General features: G+C 37.1%; 1 protein-coding gene across 5 annotated transcripts in view; it reads right to left on the bottom strand.

Moving 5' to 3' along the window:
- WAC (WW domain containing adaptor with coiled-coil) overlaps positions 1-19,171 on the bottom strand; it is a 62,904-nt gene that overhangs the window by 13,942 nt on the left and 29,791 nt on the right. For 3 of the 5 annotated variants that reach the window (XM_080583307.1, XM_080583305.1, XM_080583303.1), the window contains exons 7-11: positions 18,811-19,119; positions 9,104-9,349; positions 6,985-7,107; positions 5,849-6,000; positions 1,320-1,438 (exon numbers count right to left, since the gene is read on the bottom strand). In XM_080583307.1, coding sequence (XP_080439433.1) covers positions 1,320-1,438; positions 5,849-6,000; positions 6,985-7,107; positions 9,104-9,349; positions 18,811-19,119 — 949 coding nt within the window. The remainder of the gene's footprint in view (positions 1-1,319; positions 1,439-5,848; positions 6,001-6,984; positions 7,108-9,103; positions 9,350-18,810; positions 19,120-19,171) is intronic. The other 2 variants (XM_080583306.1, XM_080583304.1) reach the window with 1 other exon arrangement.

Below are 19,171 nucleotides of genomic sequence, written 5' to 3' on the forward strand. Positions count from 1 at the left end.
TGGAACACTGGTTTGTAGAGGGGCAGTAGATACCTGAAGGCAACTGCATGTGGGTAGTGGTTATGCCAGCACAGGAAGTCCTAAAACTCAAAAGGGTGAGGGAATGGGACAGCAGGCCAAATGCTAACCAGCATCACCTCACGCAGACTCCAACCCATCGTAAGCGTGCCCAAGAAAATGTATGCCTTCTTTACCAAGATTTCCTATGGGGAAAAGGTGATCAAAGGACAAAAGGGTCTCCCAACCCCTAACCGCTACTTATAAAAATATCAATTTATTTTTAGTACTACTATTCAGAAAGATTTAAACAGCACCATCCATAATTACTAGACACTGCAGCTAGTACACTGATAACATGCACTGATAACACGCGATCAAAGTCCTCCTTAATTAGTCCCAGAAGGACCTCACTATATTATGATATAGAAAGCACCGCTGCTTTCGAGGATGTTGCCATGGGAAGAGGTGGGGTTTTTTTATTTGGTTGGCTGATTTTTAAATATCACATTGCACACCTTATTCAACTACTGTAAAATCTAGTTTTTAAGTGCAACACAGCTTGCAGGTTTTCAGGAATCCACTGCGATGCTGCACTTTTTAAGGACAAGTATCCCTCCTGCCACAGTTCTAGATCATGACTGCACCACATCAGTATCTTACAGCCCCTGGAGCCAACATGGTTAACTGCTCAACATCCTACATACACAATGGAAAGAACATCTCCTCAAAGAAAAAAAATCAGACAAGACACAGATTCTAATCACACCTCGTAAATCAAAGGCTAAATGTTGGTAAAATGCAACATCTGAATGGGCTGCAATGTTGACAAAAAAAAGGCTAGCCAAGGAAAAGCATTTATGAAACTTATTTTTTTCATTAAAGCAGCAAAATCGTATGTTAGAGAAAAGCTCTAATTTAAAAATCAAGTTACGCTACAGCAAGACAGCACCAACATCTAACAATAAGTCAGCCACACAGTTAAAGCACTGAATCCCAGAACTGCACAGAAAGTAAAAAATCCCAAACTCAGAATCAGAATACAAGGAATCACTTATATAATTGACCCCAGAGAGACAGTGCAGAAACAAGAATTTTGTTTTGCTTCTGTGAACAGAACTCTTAGAAATGGTCCTCAAGTGGAGGAATCGACCACATTAGATCTGTAATGAAGATCTGTAGCTGCATCCCCTCCGCAGCAGCAGAGCTAAATCATACGTTCAATAGATAGCCAAGAGGAATCCACAAATTGCAACACATACCACATAGCCTGGACTCAGAAGAAAAGCAAAAAGACAGTACAGAGATGTATTTCAACATACCTTGAGCGCTGAAGACTTCGAGGAGAGGCAGGTTCATGGCCTGCCTGCTTGTCAGCTATTACCGGCTGCTGCGGTGCTGACTGCGAAGCTGGTCCTTGTTTAACTCCTGGAGTAGCAACCTGAAAAGTTGAAAAAATTTCATTAGGTTTCCTCCGCAGTGAGTATCAGAGCAAAACATGGATATTACAAGGTACAAGACCATTTTTTTGGTACATCTTACGTTGATGGAATTTTTGTATTTTTCAAGAGGGTTTTTTTTGTTTGTTTATTGTAAATCATCTCTTCTGAGCATCAAGCACATTTTAAGCCTCAGAAGAGCTGATCATTATTTTAAGCGCTACTGCCTTTTTTCCTCTCCTTTTTTTCCTGTGAATTCCTGAACTACAACAGGATGAAAAAAACAAGTGGGAACATACTAATGTATGCTCAAGTTACTCAAGTTACAGCATCTGGAGTTCAAGATTTTTCTCCCCCATACATACACCCCTGTCCTTTTTAAACAAAGTGCAAGAGAGGCAGCAGCTCCAGAAGTTTTATCAACCTCTGCCCCCTGCAAAAAAAAAAAACCAAAAAACAACAACAACAAGGTAACAATTTTAAGCAATAGTGAAGGAGGCCAAACAGATTCTAGAGATCCATATAGACAAAAACATAAATCAGGGTGCCTGTCTAGAGTTTGCTGACATCAAGCTGGTGTAAATTAGCAGCTAGTCATTATCAGAACCTCAAAAATATCGCTCTATTTCAGAAACAGATGCCAACGAAACAAGCCGCAGACAGTCTCTGCTGAAATAAATGAACTTAGATCCGAGTCTATTTAAATACACAGGAAATATTAATGTAATATTAAACCTACTTATTTGTCTAAGAGGAAAATCTACCTATTATCGCAAAAAGCCAAAAAAAAAAAAAAGTCTGACTAGTACATGAAAAGGTCTTGGTTCTAGACAGAGAAAGCAACATTACTGTTAAGATTACTCAGTGATCGTTTCAGTTGAAATCAACAGAACTATACAGTTCAGGAGGATGAAATACTAGTAATTCATAAATTGATTTATGAAGACTACCGAAGTATCTTTATGAAATGTGTGACATGAAAAACTTTGCTGTCAATGCCTGAATTTTGCTCACCCTGTGCGCAGACATGACAACTACTGAGGCTGTTCTAACAGAAGGAATCATTTCAAAAGGAAGGTCCGTCACAGATAATACTATACATATAGCACACCTCCAGGCAGCCGTACCAGCTCAAGTTTAAAAGCAGTTTAAAAAGGCACCCATGTGCAGCCCCTAAGAAACAAGCCCTGTTGTGCAAATAGCACTGTGTTGTTTCCAGAGCCAGCCTGGAAGTAACTGCTTACCTGGCGCTGGGCTCTGCTTGCATGGTGCCAGTTCCTTTGCCTACACCTGCTGTAGAGAAGCCCCCTAAGCCAGGCAGCTTGTGTTCTGAAACAGTGTCCTGGCATCACACCACATCTGGATTATGCTTAATTTACCTCAAATTCTTAGTGCTGGACAAACTGACCTGACTGAAATATCCAAACAAGTACTAGAACAGACATGCTTACATTGGAGCTACAACCACCAAGGTTCCCATCTTGATACTGTGCTCAGGAATTTAATTTTGTGAATACAAGAAACATCAAGAAAGTTCTTTCCTTACTGAACTGGAAAACTATCTGCTGCTGAATCGGAATTTGTTATTTCTGGGACTAACAATTCATGTTAATATTCCGACAGCTCTGTTGTTAGCATGAGAATTGAGGCACACCAAAACTAAAAAAGGCTCCAGCTGTCAAGCGCTGCTACTAGTTCTGTTTAGAAGATCTGTTAGGTTACTCACGGTATCCAGAAAAAAGAGAAACTTCTACTGCTTATATCCTAGTGTAGTAAGAGCTATAACTTCTTCACTGAGGGATGAGAAGATCAATACCACCCCCCCCCCCCCCCCCAAAAAAAAATCCAGGCAAAATTTTTGAAGGAAAGGTGGATTAAAATATAGCAATTTCTAATATATGCCACGGTATGGGGTATGGTCATCAAAATACAGGTAACAGTTTTGGAAGATCTTCTACGTATAGACCAATAAAGCACACGATATCCCTACCTTGAAAATACCAGAGGTGAAAACGTGCAAGCCAAGCCAGTGACTACAGGTAATCACATAACCCCACAGAAGTGGGGATTCTCAGTGTAACAAAAACATGAAATGACCACCACTCTCCCACCAAGAGTGGTACCATTACTGTAGTTATGACTCGTGCTACGCTTAACTCTCCTCAAACCTGCATTTAGCTTTTAAGCTTTTTGCTTCCCCTGGAAACCTGAGGGAAGGCTTGTGCGCCCAAAGGCATATTCAATTATGCAGCTGGTCTACCAAGACACACTGGCCTTACTTATGACACTTGGCTTGCCTTCACTTTCTCTTAACACATACTTAAATACTGTGCCACCTATTTCATAGGTATAATGCTGGCCTTTGTACTGGTTGAAAGGCAGTGGGTACACAGTCCTAGGAAAACACCTGTACAAAGCGTGAGTACTAAACAAGCTGTAAGACAGGGATAAATGCCTTGCAAATAAAAATAGAAAAAAATATCCTGCTGAGCTGTCATTTCTTCATGATTTCTTTCACAAAGTACTGTAAGTAGAGACGATCCCACAGAACACAACTTTTGAAAGCTTTACAGTGTAGCTGATGACCAGAACTTTTATAAAGTTGATCCAGATCTCTAGGCTGTAGAGACCAGAGCAGTTCAACTTTAGATTACTGAAGCTAAACAGCTTAAGAGAAAAAATATGTATATTTTCATATCCCAGCATTTGAAAATGCCGGGCATCATCTTTCTTAGTTTTGAGCCTACTATTTGATAATTTAAATACTCATCACCTAGATATAGGACGTGACCACATAGATTCATGATGCTGTCCAAGGACAGAAACAAAGACAACAAATTGAAGGATTAGTACACACTTCAGGCTTTCAGATCATTATACCATTGTGAATCACAAAAAAAACCTCTGGGAATTACTTGGTTTTCTCTACGACCAAGAAAGAATTCAAGAGTAAGAAAATTAGGTGTTTAGGAGAGAATGAGGAATGTAATCTGTCCTCCTGGAGATAAAAGTATTCTGTTAAGGCCATCAAACTACAAGAGGTTCTCCTCCTAGCAGAAAATTGAAATAAAGACATCTTAGCTAAGCACAAGAGTCAAGAGGGGAGGAAAACAGATTTTAGGAGGGGGAAAAAAAAAAGAATCCCCAAGTCTACATTAATGCTTCTTATGCTGATGAAATACTACATACACCGAGCAACACACTGACAGACTGGGTTAGAATTTGAGGGTCTCCATCTTTAAGATCTATGTATACAACGAAGAGATGGGACGACAAGTCCCCACTGCATGAGAAACAAACCTCTAAGGAAGTGTCAAACTTCTCTTTAACTTTCTTCCATTATTCACAGCCAAAATTACATCAATTTGTTTTGTTATTTTTAAAATTTGTCTAAAAGGCGTAGGAGCAACCTATCTTGCATTTAAAAATGTTACTTTCCACCATGAGGTAGAAATCAATAGCTCTGCCTTATACTAAGAATATCCTCCTTAATAGAAGGTCCTATAGCCCAAGGTCTCTTCCCACCTTTGATCTATAATATGATTTTCAAGTTTTAAAAAGCAGGAAGAAAAACTCCTGAGAAAAGGGAAAGAAGTTCATCTTCATTACCTAATTACATCTATGTTCCCGATCTGCTGGACAGAGAAATTCTATAAATGAAATAAATAAATCTATCTTCGCTTCAAAATTATTTATTCCTCAATATTACCTCTTGTAGGATATGGAACACTGAGCTCAGATTCTGCAAAAGACTTTTTTTTCCTCTGAACAGGGACCCATTAGAGGGTCGAACAAAAAAAAAAAAAATAAGTCAGAACTCTGTTTTCTTCTGCATATCCATCCACTTCTAGGAAGAGAAGCTTATTTTTAGTTTCAATTAATATTTCCTTGTCACTGATCTGATTAAGAAATTCTGAATGAATAGGGGGTTGGAAGGGAAAGGAACATGATGTTATTGGCCTTGTAAACACCCAGAATCAAATCTGAGACTACATCAAAGAAAAAGTCAACTTTCCTAAGAATCTCTCTCTCATCCTAACAACCTTTTTTCAGCTGAAAGCCGAAGAGCTGTTACCTTCATAGCAAGTTTTTCTCCTCATATAAATATGCTACAATATTGATCTCTTACTACTATCTATGGACACTACTATTGCATAAGATAGCATCTGAAGTGAGCACAATATTTACTTCAAGAACAAAAAAAGTGTACTGTAAGACCATGCTAGAGCTGTACTGAGAAAACACAGCTGAGTAGTTGCTTCCCATTGCTTCTGTTTCATTTGGTAAAGATAACATACTTATTTTATCATCCTGTTTGTAACAGTTAGTACCTGGAAATGTAAAGCAGCAATACTTACTATTACCCTTAATGGTTTCTTACTGCAATATGCCATAAATCAAGAGGAGCTTACCACCTTCTGCTGCGATGATACCGGTGGCGTAGTCATCAAAGGTTTAAGTGGAACGGTGTTAGTCTGAGGCGTGCTTATTCTTGGAGATACATATGATCTTGGTGATGAGGCATCAGATGTTAAAGACATTGGAGACTGATTAGATGGCTGAGCTGTAAATAAGAAGATTGTTTCTTATAAAACCATACCAATCTTAATCTGAAATAGACCTTGTATTTCACAGTATTTTATATTAGATAATATACAAATATACAAAAAGATTCGACTTGAAAGGATGGGGGTGAGGGTGTGAACAACTGGAACAATCTAATGTTCAACAACAACCCAAACTAAATAATTGTATTTTCCCCAAAATGTTCATTTCCAAAACTTGGCAGAATGGAAGAGGCCTTTGCTCAATGCTTTTTACACATGACGAGATTACATTAGTTTCACTTATGATTTCTATTTTCGAGTGCTCAGCTCAATGTAACAGAGAACGCATGAACACTGTACCTAGAAACCTATTCACTCTTCCTAAAACAAACAACCGAAGTCACATTTCCATCATTAGTTATGTTAGTGTAAGTGTAATACAGCTTATCTACTCAGTATGATGACAATATTTATGATTTCGATTTCAGTTTCTAGCTTTAAGTTACAAACCACGATGTACTACAGATACCTGAAGCAATACTATGCCTGGAAGCTGAAAATTGTCTACAGAAGACTACAAAAAACACCAGGTAAAATAAACTCCTTTTAAGAATTTAAGATCTCCCTCAAGAGTCACAGCTGCACAGCACTACAAGAGGGTTGTTCCACCACAGAAGAGTTACATTTTCTATTAAATATTAAGTAAGTCTCATTAAGGTTCAGAACAAACTTGCAAGTTTCACATTACTCATATAAAGTTAACAAACAAAGAAAATCCCAAAAGGTGAGACACAAAAGCACATTTACTTGGTTGTTTGCCAGCTTCTTGATCCCCAAGTAAAGACTTCTTATCCTATCTTTGGGAAAGGAGTTGTTCAAGATCCTCCACACCATGTGGCCAAAGATATGACAAGAAACAGCTTCTACAAGTTCCAGTTGTATCAACTTCTATAAAATACCACCTCACCATTTTACACGAGTGAGAAGATAACTTTAAATACCTTGCGTAGACAGTTGTGCGGCTTGAGAAATAAGGGAAGTGATATTGAAAGCAGATGGTCCAGCCGTAAGAATTTTATGGAGTATAGACTGCAGAGAGGCTTGTGTCACAGCTGCTGTTAGAACTAAGAATATACAACATTTTACTGAGAATTCTAAACATCAGTTTAAACTGTTCAAACTGGCTAAACATATATAAGCTGTTCTTTTATCAACTTTTTCCCCATGTCCACAATAAATCAGAGCACCACCTGATCTATTTTCAATGACATGAATTCAATACATGGATGCTTTGCATGTCTAACCAAGTCCTTTTTATTTAGCAGCTTATGTTGAAGACATACATTTTTAAAAGTCTTTTAGAAACTGTTTAACTCTTCAACTTGATTTACAGATCAATTATAATTCTTGCAAACAAAGAAAACATTTGTTCTATTTGTTATTGTTAGAATAAGCATTTTTTTAAAGTTACCATAATTATTAAATACTAATAATAAAAAAATAAAAGCTGTATCACTTAGCACCCTAAAAAGAGATTTGAGGGGATGGGGGAAAGACCATTCCCAATTCAATAAATAACAATACCTTAAAATAACAATTGTGGTAAAATCAAAATGCTCTAGTTTTTCTTTAAAAATAATTATTTGTTCTGACTTTCAGTCCCATTTGCTCCCACCTCATTAAGAAATTATTAATTTTCAACCAAGCTGCACTACACAGTTAAAGCATCTTCCAGTCTGAGCCAAGGAGATCCAGCCTCTGAACTATCTTTTCAAAAAAGGTCTAGAGTCTTTGCAGAATACTTACATACACTACCCGTGAATAAGTCTGAAAGAAAAAAGACCCACCAGCACAAACACAAAGTAACCCTACACTATGTGCACAGTGAGGGCAGCCCTGCTGTGCAGGCTGAAGTCACACTGCCCATTTGTATCTGTCAGCCATGCCCTCATGCTATCAAGGCAATACTAAGCACTTCTATCCCAAGACAGACAGGGTTGCTGCTTAGAAATGTACAAAGAAAAAGACAGGGAACTTAAGTTAGCAACTTTCCAATAAAATACAACCAGAGTCTTAACAAGACCTGTCATTTTTCAACTCAAACTATGACACTCCTACTTTTTCAATCCAACCTGGTATAATACAGTTTTAAAGATTTCTCCCAACACAGGCAAAAAAGAAAAAAAAAAAAAAAGGAAGTAATAACCTACTTGCCTACTAGCACTGAACAAAGCCGTAAGATTTGCTGATTAAAATGAAGCCAACTGAGAGTTTTTCCTCAGAAATGATTGTAATGTACAAAATTCTAAATTTTAAGTAAAATTCTACTATTTTGATTTTCCTGGTGTGCACTTTCAAAAAGTTCATTATCACCAGGCACTACATGTAAACGTTTTTCTTCCAACTTAAATTGATGATCAGTGCAGAACAGGTTCGAACAACAAAACCAACAACAAAACCACAACCCAACATCTCCCCCTCCGATAACTTGACACATGCAGACATCACAAGATAAAACTACAACCAAAACACACTAACTCTACCTGTTTTTGTATTGAAAGGCACTACAGCTAGTTCTAAACCTTCTAATAAAGTCTATGTGACAAAATAGCTGAGGGACACAGAATAGATGCGTAAAATTTAGCTGGTTGCAAAATTATTAATATGCTATCTTTATTCAGAGCAGCTAACATGTTATGTTAAAGAAAAAAGTTGCCAGGCAACAAAATTTAATAATCCCTGGAAGTTTTGGTATTTGAAAACATTATTAGAATAGGAGCTCAAACTATGGAAAACAACGAATATCACATGAAACAAACAAATAAAAAAACTAAGTAAATTCTGGGCAACAGAATGCTGATACAGTGTCTAAGTCACCAACCTCAATGAAACTGCTCACGTACATCAGAATTTATTAGCTTAGTAACCTTAAACATTCCTTGGCTTGGCTAAATTAAGAACACTTAACAGATAAACAAGCTAACAAAAATAACTCCCACTTTACCTAGGGATGTGTTTACTTTTTACTGAAAGTAATACTAACATTTACTACTACTTAGCATCCTATCATACAGTAATGTGCATAAATAAAAGATTACATCAGCTTTAAAGAATCCTTACCTTCATTGATTTTGGATATATCTACGCTAGAATTATTAAGCTGCAATGTGGCTTGCAGAGCAGGCAGCAACTGTCGAAGGAGATTTGGGTCCTGAAGTAACGGAGGAATTGGTGATTGTGGGACAGGTGAGACAGGAACTGTAGGAGCAGATGAAGCAGGTGCAGAAGCTGGATTCAGTCCAGAAGCAGAAGATGTAGAAGGAGTTGTGCAAGAATGGGATACAGACTTGTCCACGGATGTAGACTCTGAACAGAAGACAAAAAGTAATTTTCAGTTTCTTCAATACAACCTCACAACTTCTCACTACTATAATATTCATATTCAATTCAGAAGATCAAAGTCTTAACTGTAAGAAAAAAAAGCTACATATTCATATAAAAACTGGAGATATTTGATAACTAGTGTAATTTAGGCAACTGAACCTAGTATTTATTAGGAACACACAAAAAATACTTTTACTTCAAAGATTTGGACTGAAATTTGCCAATATGACAAATGCGATTTTTTTCTAACATTAATGTACTCCTAATTATTAAGACAAACTTTAAAAGAAAAAATCACTGAAGAATTTTTGTCTGCTGTGCATACACTCATTTTGTATGTTTTTACCCATTTGTTCCTATCTTTCTTTGGAAAACATAATGAAGAAAAACTTTTTGTAAAATGAATGGACTTTACAAACAGACTAGTATGTCAAATGTGAGGGAGAACAGAAGCCATACTTCCTTTATTCAGAGACCAGACTCTAAGAAGCTACAAAATAAAGGCCAAGTCCATCATATACAATTCACCTACATTGCTCAGGATTACAATATAAGATGGTAAGCTGTTCTGAAAATTTAAAACCAGAGCTCCTCACATCCTGTGGCATCCTCACAGCAGAAGGGAAAAGCCACCTAAAAATGGAATACCATTTCCACACACTATGGGTATACAGTCACTTCAAGTATCCTTTCTTTAAGAAGCCTGGATCTCTGTACTTTAATTTTAGCTTCCCTTTCTCTTGCCCCCATTAAACCGCACCAGAAGGCTTGATCCACAAATTCCATCAAAATGAGCACCCCTATAGCACCAACGGGTTGAATGAAGAATGAAAAGATGAATGTGGATCCAAGATCTCAACCAGGATGCTTGCACATTATACTGAAGACCTGATTTTAAACCAACCTCAAATTGGACAGAAAACATCAACCTGGATATTCCACATTTCAGGTAAAATCCAAATGAAAGCTAAAATAACTGGTTGAGAAACTCTGTCACTTTTTTATTATTTTTTCCTTTGGAGAGAAAGTAAAGGTAATAAGAGGTTGACTTTTAGTACAGAAGAAAAATCAAAAGGCCTTGTTTTATTTTACTACTTAAAAATAACACGTCACACAATTTCTAAAAGCTGTTGTTGTCTGACAGCCTTAACTGAAATTTTTTAGTTTGACACTTCGTGGGAGAATGTTAAAAAAAAAAAAGTGACTGAAATCATATATCTTTAAGAGAAACAAAACACAGAAGGGACACATGGTTTCTGCAGTAAGACCTTAACAGGTCACAAATACTGCCAAAAAAAATAAAAACAAACAACAGAAAAAATAACTTTTGCTGTCAATTAGTTGAGAAATCTAAACCAGAAAAAAATGCTGAAGAACCCTATTTTGACTGCTTGTAAGGATGCAACAGCCAGGGCACACAGACATTTTCTGACGTTTCATGCATTCTTCTAAAAAAGGAGGTGACCTTATCTGGTTACAAAAGCCTTGGGATAACAGATTTTGTTTGGTTCGGTTTTTACTGTATTTGTAAAGGGACCTGGTTATTTGGCAGGAGTGTTCATAAGAACGCAGCACTTCCAGTAACACAAAAGGGACAAGAAGCATTACAAACTGGAAAGAAAGATGATGATGTTACCAAATTTTTTACATTTTTCAGTAACACGACTAGGACAACTGATTACGTATTAGCCCTCACCCTTAACACAGTTAAGACACTGGTAAGTCTCTGTTATAGAAGTATTACATACAAAATCTTACAATGCTATGGTGTTCTAAGTAAACATATCAAAACTACTGCAAGTCAAGATACATCAAGTAAACAAGAACCTTATCATACTAAAAAACACAAAGTTTGAACTAAACCTGTATCTGCCATAGTGCACATAAGGAAAACAAGATATATTGGCAGACGAAAGCAAGGGGATAAAGCAGAGTGGGGCATGCTAGTACTTTTAAGTTTTTTACTGCAGTTTTGAGACCCGTGCAGGGGGGACCATCCTAATTTAAAAAAAAAAATAAAAAATGAACAGAACAAAAATAAATAAATGAAAAAAAAACACCTAAGCAACTGCTAGGACTAGTTTTAAGACATATTTAGTGTAGCTAGGCATGTCTTCACAGTTAGATTGCATTATTTTACTGGTGTTAGATCAGTCCAATCATGTTCCTATGACCGGTGATAAAAAGAAGAAATTAACTACTCCAAGTCAAGAAACCACTCACTACTGTATTAAGAATTCACATAGGCAATACCTGAGCTTCAAACCACACCACTACACCAAACAGCTTAGAGTATTTTTCGCCCATGCTGCAGCTTTGTACACAAAAAAAGAAACTGAATCAAAGGCAAACTTGTGTGAGCGACACACTGAAGGCAAACCTCAAGGTCAGTTCTGGGTATTTCTCATTTCTTGTACAGAAGGATTCAAAGTCTGTCCTACAAAACCACTGAATGCCAGGAGGTCTTTACAAGTACTTAAGTTTGGGTGAGCTTCTCTGCTACAAGAATACAAACCAAATTGTATCAACACAATCCAATTAATTCTTTTAGAGAATATGAAAACGCTACTCACTATTCTGTAACTGCACTATTACAGACATTTTAAGTACATGTTAAAATACACCTATGAAAGGTATGTTTTGTTTATTTCTACCCAAATTAAACACCTAGAGAAAATGATGTGAAAACATTCACGGCTAACACTAACGTTCCCACCTTTTGAGACTGCTAACATTACGAAAACCACAGTCCAGATATAACAGATGAATGTATCTCTATGATCATGACTATCTACAGGTACTTAGTGATATAAAGGGTACAGAACTGTTTCTGCCCAATCAAAAGTCTGAAAAGTATTTTTGTGGAAGTATTTGTCATTTTTAAGTAGCCTGAACAGCCATTTTCTTATCAATAATGGGAAACTCCTTTGTGATGAAAGCAAACATGCTAAAAATACAGAATACAGACTATTTCTGTAAAATCACATTTTTCATTACTTATTTGAAACCAAACTACTTCACTCCGTCGCTTCCAGACTGGACACACTATTTCACAGAAAGAAATAAATATTAAGAAATTAAGAAAAATTAAGAATTAAGAATTAAGAAAATTAAGAAAAAAGCTTCTAAATAATTATATAACTGTTTTTGTATAATTACAAAGATTTTAAATTTGTTTCATTTATGATACCATAAGTTGCAAGTTTCACCTCTTGAGTTAACATAACCAGTCAAAACTCCTCAAGATGGAGTGTCAGTTCTACAAAAATCGCTCACTGCAGTATTTCTCCTGCTTTTCCTACAAGTAGAAGCAGAAACTTCTCACCCTTCTCCTCCTCCCTAATAGCCCTTCTCTGATCTACTTTAAGTTCAGACTGTTTCACTGTACGAGTTGCCATACAGTTAAGTTTGTTTTTTCAATATTTAAATGATTATTTCCTAGTTCCTAAAACATTTAATCAATTTAAATAAAGCATTAAGAGTTACAGGACCGTATAATTCTAAACCTGAAATCACAACCATCATGGAACACGTTAAGAGAAGACTGCATACTGAGAAAAGTTGGATTTCTTTACAAATCCAAGTCTCTCAGTAATACAGCTCTGACAAGCTGTTCTGTACTCCTGAATCAATACAATTTCATGTTCATACACTATGTACAGTATTATTGCAAAATAAGGCTTTTGATTGGCAGTCATAAATCTGATTTTAAGCATTAATACATCTATCATGGTTTAATTCTGAAACTATGAAATTTTACAAAAAGAAAATGCAAGTTTTGTGTGTGCTATAGAATAAGCATTCTTAAAGAGAAGAAAACATATCGCAAGGCTTGTAAAAAACAGTCTTAGAAGATGATGAGTTAAAATTGCCTTCTGTTGGACAAGGCTATTCTCAAGTCCCTTCACATCACCACCAACTTCTACACAAACTACGCAAATGACTCTAATCTCACATAAAACTTCAGCTACTACCATGAAAGCCCCAAATAAAACTTTTTTTTAAAAACAAAACAAAACAATTAAAACCAAGAGCAGAACATAATCCACTGTGATCTTTTGACCTGTTGGAAACCTCATCAGCTGGTATTTATGTTTTAGCTCTTAAGATCACTGTCCCAAATCAAAACAAGCAAGCAAAAAAAAAAACCCAAACAGATAAACAAGCTAATTAGATGCAGGCTATATATATTTTAAGACCAAAACAGGTTTCTGGACCAATATCTGTTGTCATGGGGGAGAGGGGGAGAAGCAAGAACTGAAGCCATCCAAAAAAATAGTAAAACAAAGTAACCAGATGGTAAACACAAAACAGGCATGGAGATTAATTTACAGTAGTAGAAAGGGCTAGTAAGCGGTTTTACATTAAAATGAAGCATTTTTGAAGACCATAATGATTAGAGGAGGGCTTTCTATTTATAATCATTCTGCTGGACTATGAGAAATCCAAGATGTACAAAGGTGCGTCTTGGTTGCAGGTTCCACAAAGGGGAAGCTGAAAGGAAATGAACTGGAGGCTCCTGCTTGCCCTGAAACATCATTTCAAGGCAGAACTGAAATACTACGCTGAACATTCCCAAGCACTATGGATTTTTTAACAAAAAGGACAAGTAATCCTTTCAGAAAAATTTACCACAGATTATTTTTGGCAGTTGTGCCACAATGTTCTTCAATTACAGCCTAGATACAAGAAGGCAAAAGCTTAGATTCTCAAAGTTTGAGGCAGTAAATTAAGACTGCTGAATCTTGCTGTCACCAATTGCTGCCTCTCGTGACAAGACCACTTTGCTCCTAAGCAAACCAGGATCTACAGGTGAAATGCAGTTCTTGGCCTAGTATGTTGCCGCTGAAATAAAGTTATTCTGACTAGATTTAATGCAGGGAAGTGAAAAACTAAGTCCACCCAGGTGTCCTGTTCCAGCGGAGCCCTGTTAGCACCACACTGTGCCAGCTGGAAACCTCTGCCCCCCCGGGAACCTGTAGCACAGGGCCTGATCTCGCCCCTGCGCTGCGCAGGCCTGACGGTGGGACACAGAACTGAGGGGGAACGAGGAACTTGTGTGTGGGACACAGAACTGAGGGGGGATGAGGAATTTGTGTAAGTGTGTGTGTGTGGGACACAGAACTGAGGGGGGATGAGGAATTCGTGTGTGCGCACGGAGCAGCTTCCTTCACAGGCCTTCTCCTGACAGGCAGCATGCTGAGGTACTCCTTGCACATCGTGGCTAAAGACTGCTGTAGATGGCTCGGCTCTTATTCTGTCACGTATGTGGACAGGTGATTTATTCCAACAAAGATATATATATATATATGTATATAATAATGATATGCAAATTACAGTTGACTGGGTAATTCCCAAGTTATCAATATGACCCCCTTGAGCATTCCAATAGCTCTAACTACTCAAGTTTTTCTGTTTTGTTTCTTTTAATGATGTCAGAAAAAACAATGCACTCCAAGTCTCCTAAATTCATATATTTTGAGCTTGGGTTTTATCTCTGCTACTGACAACAGTCACACACGTGCTCTCACGCTGTGCTCTCCATGGGGGGAAAACTGCCCAACAAAACGTTCAGAAAGCCAATGGCTTCCTGCCGCCTAAACCTCACTTCTGCTGTATTAATTGAACAACTATCACCCAGAACAGCTCACCAAACTACTCTGATTCACTACTAATGGCTAAAAATCAAAACACATTCACTTGTGCTGAAGCACCTGAGTGCAGAGCCCACTAAACATTCTCCACCATGTTCCGAGCAGTAAGAGTGATGTTTAGCTTTTTCACACAGCTCAATTACATCTGTAAGGACCTTAAGCCCCACCAAGATATGTAAATATTTAGAAGCAAAGCATTTTGTAAATACTTTAGGACAAATGCAACTAAGGCAACAACAGTAACTGGGTTCTCAAACGTGCTCAAGATCTCCAAAATAATAAAAAAAAATCTGTATTATATTCATGTTGGATTACTTCAGTCTCAGAACATAATTTTTATAATTTTTCTCTATTGCCAAAATAAATGTAAAAGCTATGCTCAGCAAACAAGTATGAAATAGTGGAATAAACCTCTAACAACCTCACTAATGTCATTTTTGTAACCACTGTATGAATGGAGTGAGGTACTTAGAACTGCAAAACTCAGCCAAAGAAGATGCAACAATACCAGGAGCAAGGTTAACAACTGACTGCTGAAGACTAGCAAGTGTTACAAATATGAAAACCAAGAGGGTGAGAAAAAGATAAGGAAGAAGCTCAGCTGTCAATGACCAACCACTTCGATCTGTCAGCATCAACATCGCCACCCACACAACATTGCAGTGGCCATCCTGCTGAAGTCTGCCAGACATTTTTCAGAGTATTGCTGCACTGGAAAGAGAAGTGGACTTGGACTAGAAACAGGACGGGACTTGGAAAGGTGTGAGAATTATCCTATAAACACACACACTGTTAAGATACAGACAGTAAAATATTTCATACAGTAACTGAATTAGAAATAGGAAAATATGTGATGTGCCCTACAGATAAAGCAGCCAAAAAGTAGGAAAAGCAACCCCACACTTTACCTGCATAAAGCACTCACAGTGAGCACAAACAGAAGCAGCAGATTCTGACTGGAACATTCAAATCAAAGGGTAGAGGTCAAATAGTTCCCCAGGAACTCTCCACCACTGCCAGCCATTGAGGGCAGAGGACTACTGCTAAGAGCTGAGCTATAGTTCAGCCAGGGATTTTATTCAATCTCCTTGTGGGACTACAACATACCCCTGCAGCAAAAGAGATTGAGCTGAAAAAAGTGTTCTTGTGGTTTTTTTTTTTTTCCTTCATAGCTATTACTGCATCAAAAAAAGATACACACAACAGAACTATTAAAACAGTGGTAAACATATGCTGGCATATGGCCACCAGCAACACACTGACAGGAACGAAGAATTCATTTAGGCAAGATAATTCACATGTTATTCAGTCATTTGGACCAAGCTACTTTTACAAGCAATGCTAAAAGACAGCTTTACCTCTTTTTAGAAAGAGAGAGTGATGGCATAGCTATTGACCAGAAAAAAAAAAGGAAAATAAAAATAAAAATAAAAGGCTGTTTGCTCTACTACCATAAAAATGAACCTCTCAAACCATTTTCCTATTCTACAAAGACACTTTTAAAAGATTGTTTGAACTGACCGTCTCAGGACAACAACCATGAAAAAATACTTGAAAAATGACATACCTATCATTCTACAGGTTCGCAATCACATCTGGGAGAATCGGTAATAAAAGAAAGCTAGACAAAAACATTGCAATGTACAACACTGCTTACTTCCTTCGTTCAAACACACACGGTGCTACAAATATTATATTGGTCAAATTTCTTACCCAAAAACCAAATGAAAGTCTTAATAATCACAAAAAAAAATGAAAGACTACTGAGAACACCTTTTAACGATCTTTTATCATATTACAAACTGCACTGAATTTTTCTGTTTCTGAATGAAGAGAGAATTCAAGCAATACGTCGAAACTCATGAAGAAGTGTGTCAAGCCTAATATTCACCTATTCTAACTCTTCAATTACTTACTAACTTTAAAACTGCAATCCACCCTGTCTGAAGCTCAGGAAGTGTTATATTTGCTCATAATTGTCATGAAACATTTACATCAACTAAGCATCATTATGGCAGAATCTATCCATTTCACTCACATAACCTTAAAAAAAATCACTATGTAGGAATACAGGAATTATGTGATTATTAAGACAGAAGCATCCAAGGGAACACAGACTGACAGGTAAGATTTATAGTGTTAAGACTGCCCCATATGGTCATCTTCGCTGTACGTACCCAATTGTATATGCTCAGTTCTCAAACAAATGTCGCATGTAAGAAGCACTATAATTATCTGCCAACATTTCTAGCAGTTGTCACAGTGGGAAATTCCTTCAGCTGCAGTAAGATTCACTTGCTCAGTTTAACTGGAAGCAAGTAATAAAGGTATGTGGTAAACAGGTAAAGAACAGCCCGTTTGAAGTCCAATCACACACCAAACAGGAATCAAACATCCAAAATGGAGTAAAAAGAGTTTTCTTTCAGTGTATTTTAAAGATAGCAATGAAAAAAGAAAGAACATGCTTAAGAATAGAACATTTCACATGGACATTTTGCACTGTCACATTTAAAAGAGTGCAAACTGCACTCAAAGCACAGAGGTTGAGCTGAAGCAGGTAACTTCATGGCGTTCCGTACAAGAACCACACATAGACACCTTGCTTCCTGCTTTACAGTGTTGAATAGGAAAGGGCTTGCCTCTGTTCCTCTGCATTTATAGTCAATCATTTTTCAGGTCCTGTGAAAACTGCACAAAATCTAATGAAAAACAGAAAAATTCTTCACGTGTGATTTCCTTACATTGCAGTATTTGCCCATGAACAATACTGTTTGGATTATCTGGATTACTTATATCTGCACTAAAATCTGCATTTTTTTAATTAAAAGAAACAAACAACTGGAAGGCAGGAAAGCAAATGCAGAGCCTAAGACCAACATCAGACCTGAGTCTTCTTGGTGTGCTTTTAAGGACTCATCATTCTTCCTAGGACAGACTCACAAATTTCAACAGGGCTACAAGCTGTCGTTCAAAAATGAATCTAGTGTCATCCTAATTAGGTAACACTTTATATTAAAAACGGATTATAGTTTTTTTTTCCTCTCCCAATTCCCCAAAAACATCGTCCTCTGACAAAATGTTATTCTCTAGGAACTCAACTATACCCAAACATCACTAATAATACACTTCTCCAGTTCCACAATCTTCTTTAGCTCTTCTTCCCTAATAATGAAGTCAATCCAATTAATTTGTAGACTTTTGAAAGTTCACAACACACAGACAAGTCATGATTTTTGTTTGATTATTCTAAATGTTTAAGATATATTATAGAGAAATACAAACTTCAGCAACCTTGGAACTGAAGATCCAGTATATCATGAAACACAGATCATAACAGAAGAGCAGCTGTTTAACATATGTAGAAAATTTTGTTGCTTTCTGTAAGAATGGCACTTGCAGTTTGACACTAGCATTCCAAACAGTAACAGCAGTTCAGAAAATGTAATGGTCCAAAATGACTTTCAAACAGTGTAGTTACATCTATGTTAAGAACTCAAAAAATGGCAAAGATCCAAAACAACATGAGGGAGGAAAAAAACTAAAATGTATTACTAAGAGATCATCTGAAATGATAATTTGCAGAAGAAGCCAGTAAACACTACAGTGTCAATTTAAAATTGTGTAAGATAGAACCAATGTGGTTTAAGTAAGCACATCAAAATACTAATTAGGTTACAAACAAACAACACAAGAAGTATCTCAGTTCCAGAAGTAACATATTTGAACCAACAAGGCAAAGCAAAGGCATTGCATCATTTTAAATACTACAAGGAATTGCATTAGACGTACCTTTTCTCTCTGTTTTCTGTGAAGGGATGGAAGATGTGGATGTAGGCAGTTTTGATAAAGTAGATGCTCCATTAGCATCAAAGGATTTCTTTGGCTGGTGATCAGATTGTAGAGAAAATGGACTAGGAGGAACAGTGCTTGGGGTAGCAGTTGGATGAACCACTGGTTTGATGGGATGCTGTACTGGAGTAGAACTACTGTGAGTCTCTGCTCTTGGCAGTCTGTAGTCTCTGTCATTGTGCCTGCTTGTTTGAGATAAAATATTCTGTGGGAGCATACTACTGGCGTCACTGGAATGCTTGTCTTCCACTTTTTTCAGGATTCCCCAAGTAACGTTGCAAAAAGGAAAATAAAATAGATT

Source organism: Anser brachyrhynchus (assembly GCF_964034855.1).
Source record: "Anser brachyrhynchus genome assembly, chromosome: 2".
NCBI classification, from domain to species: domain Eukaryota; kingdom Metazoa; phylum Chordata; class Aves; order Anseriformes; family Anatidae; genus Anser; species Anser brachyrhynchus.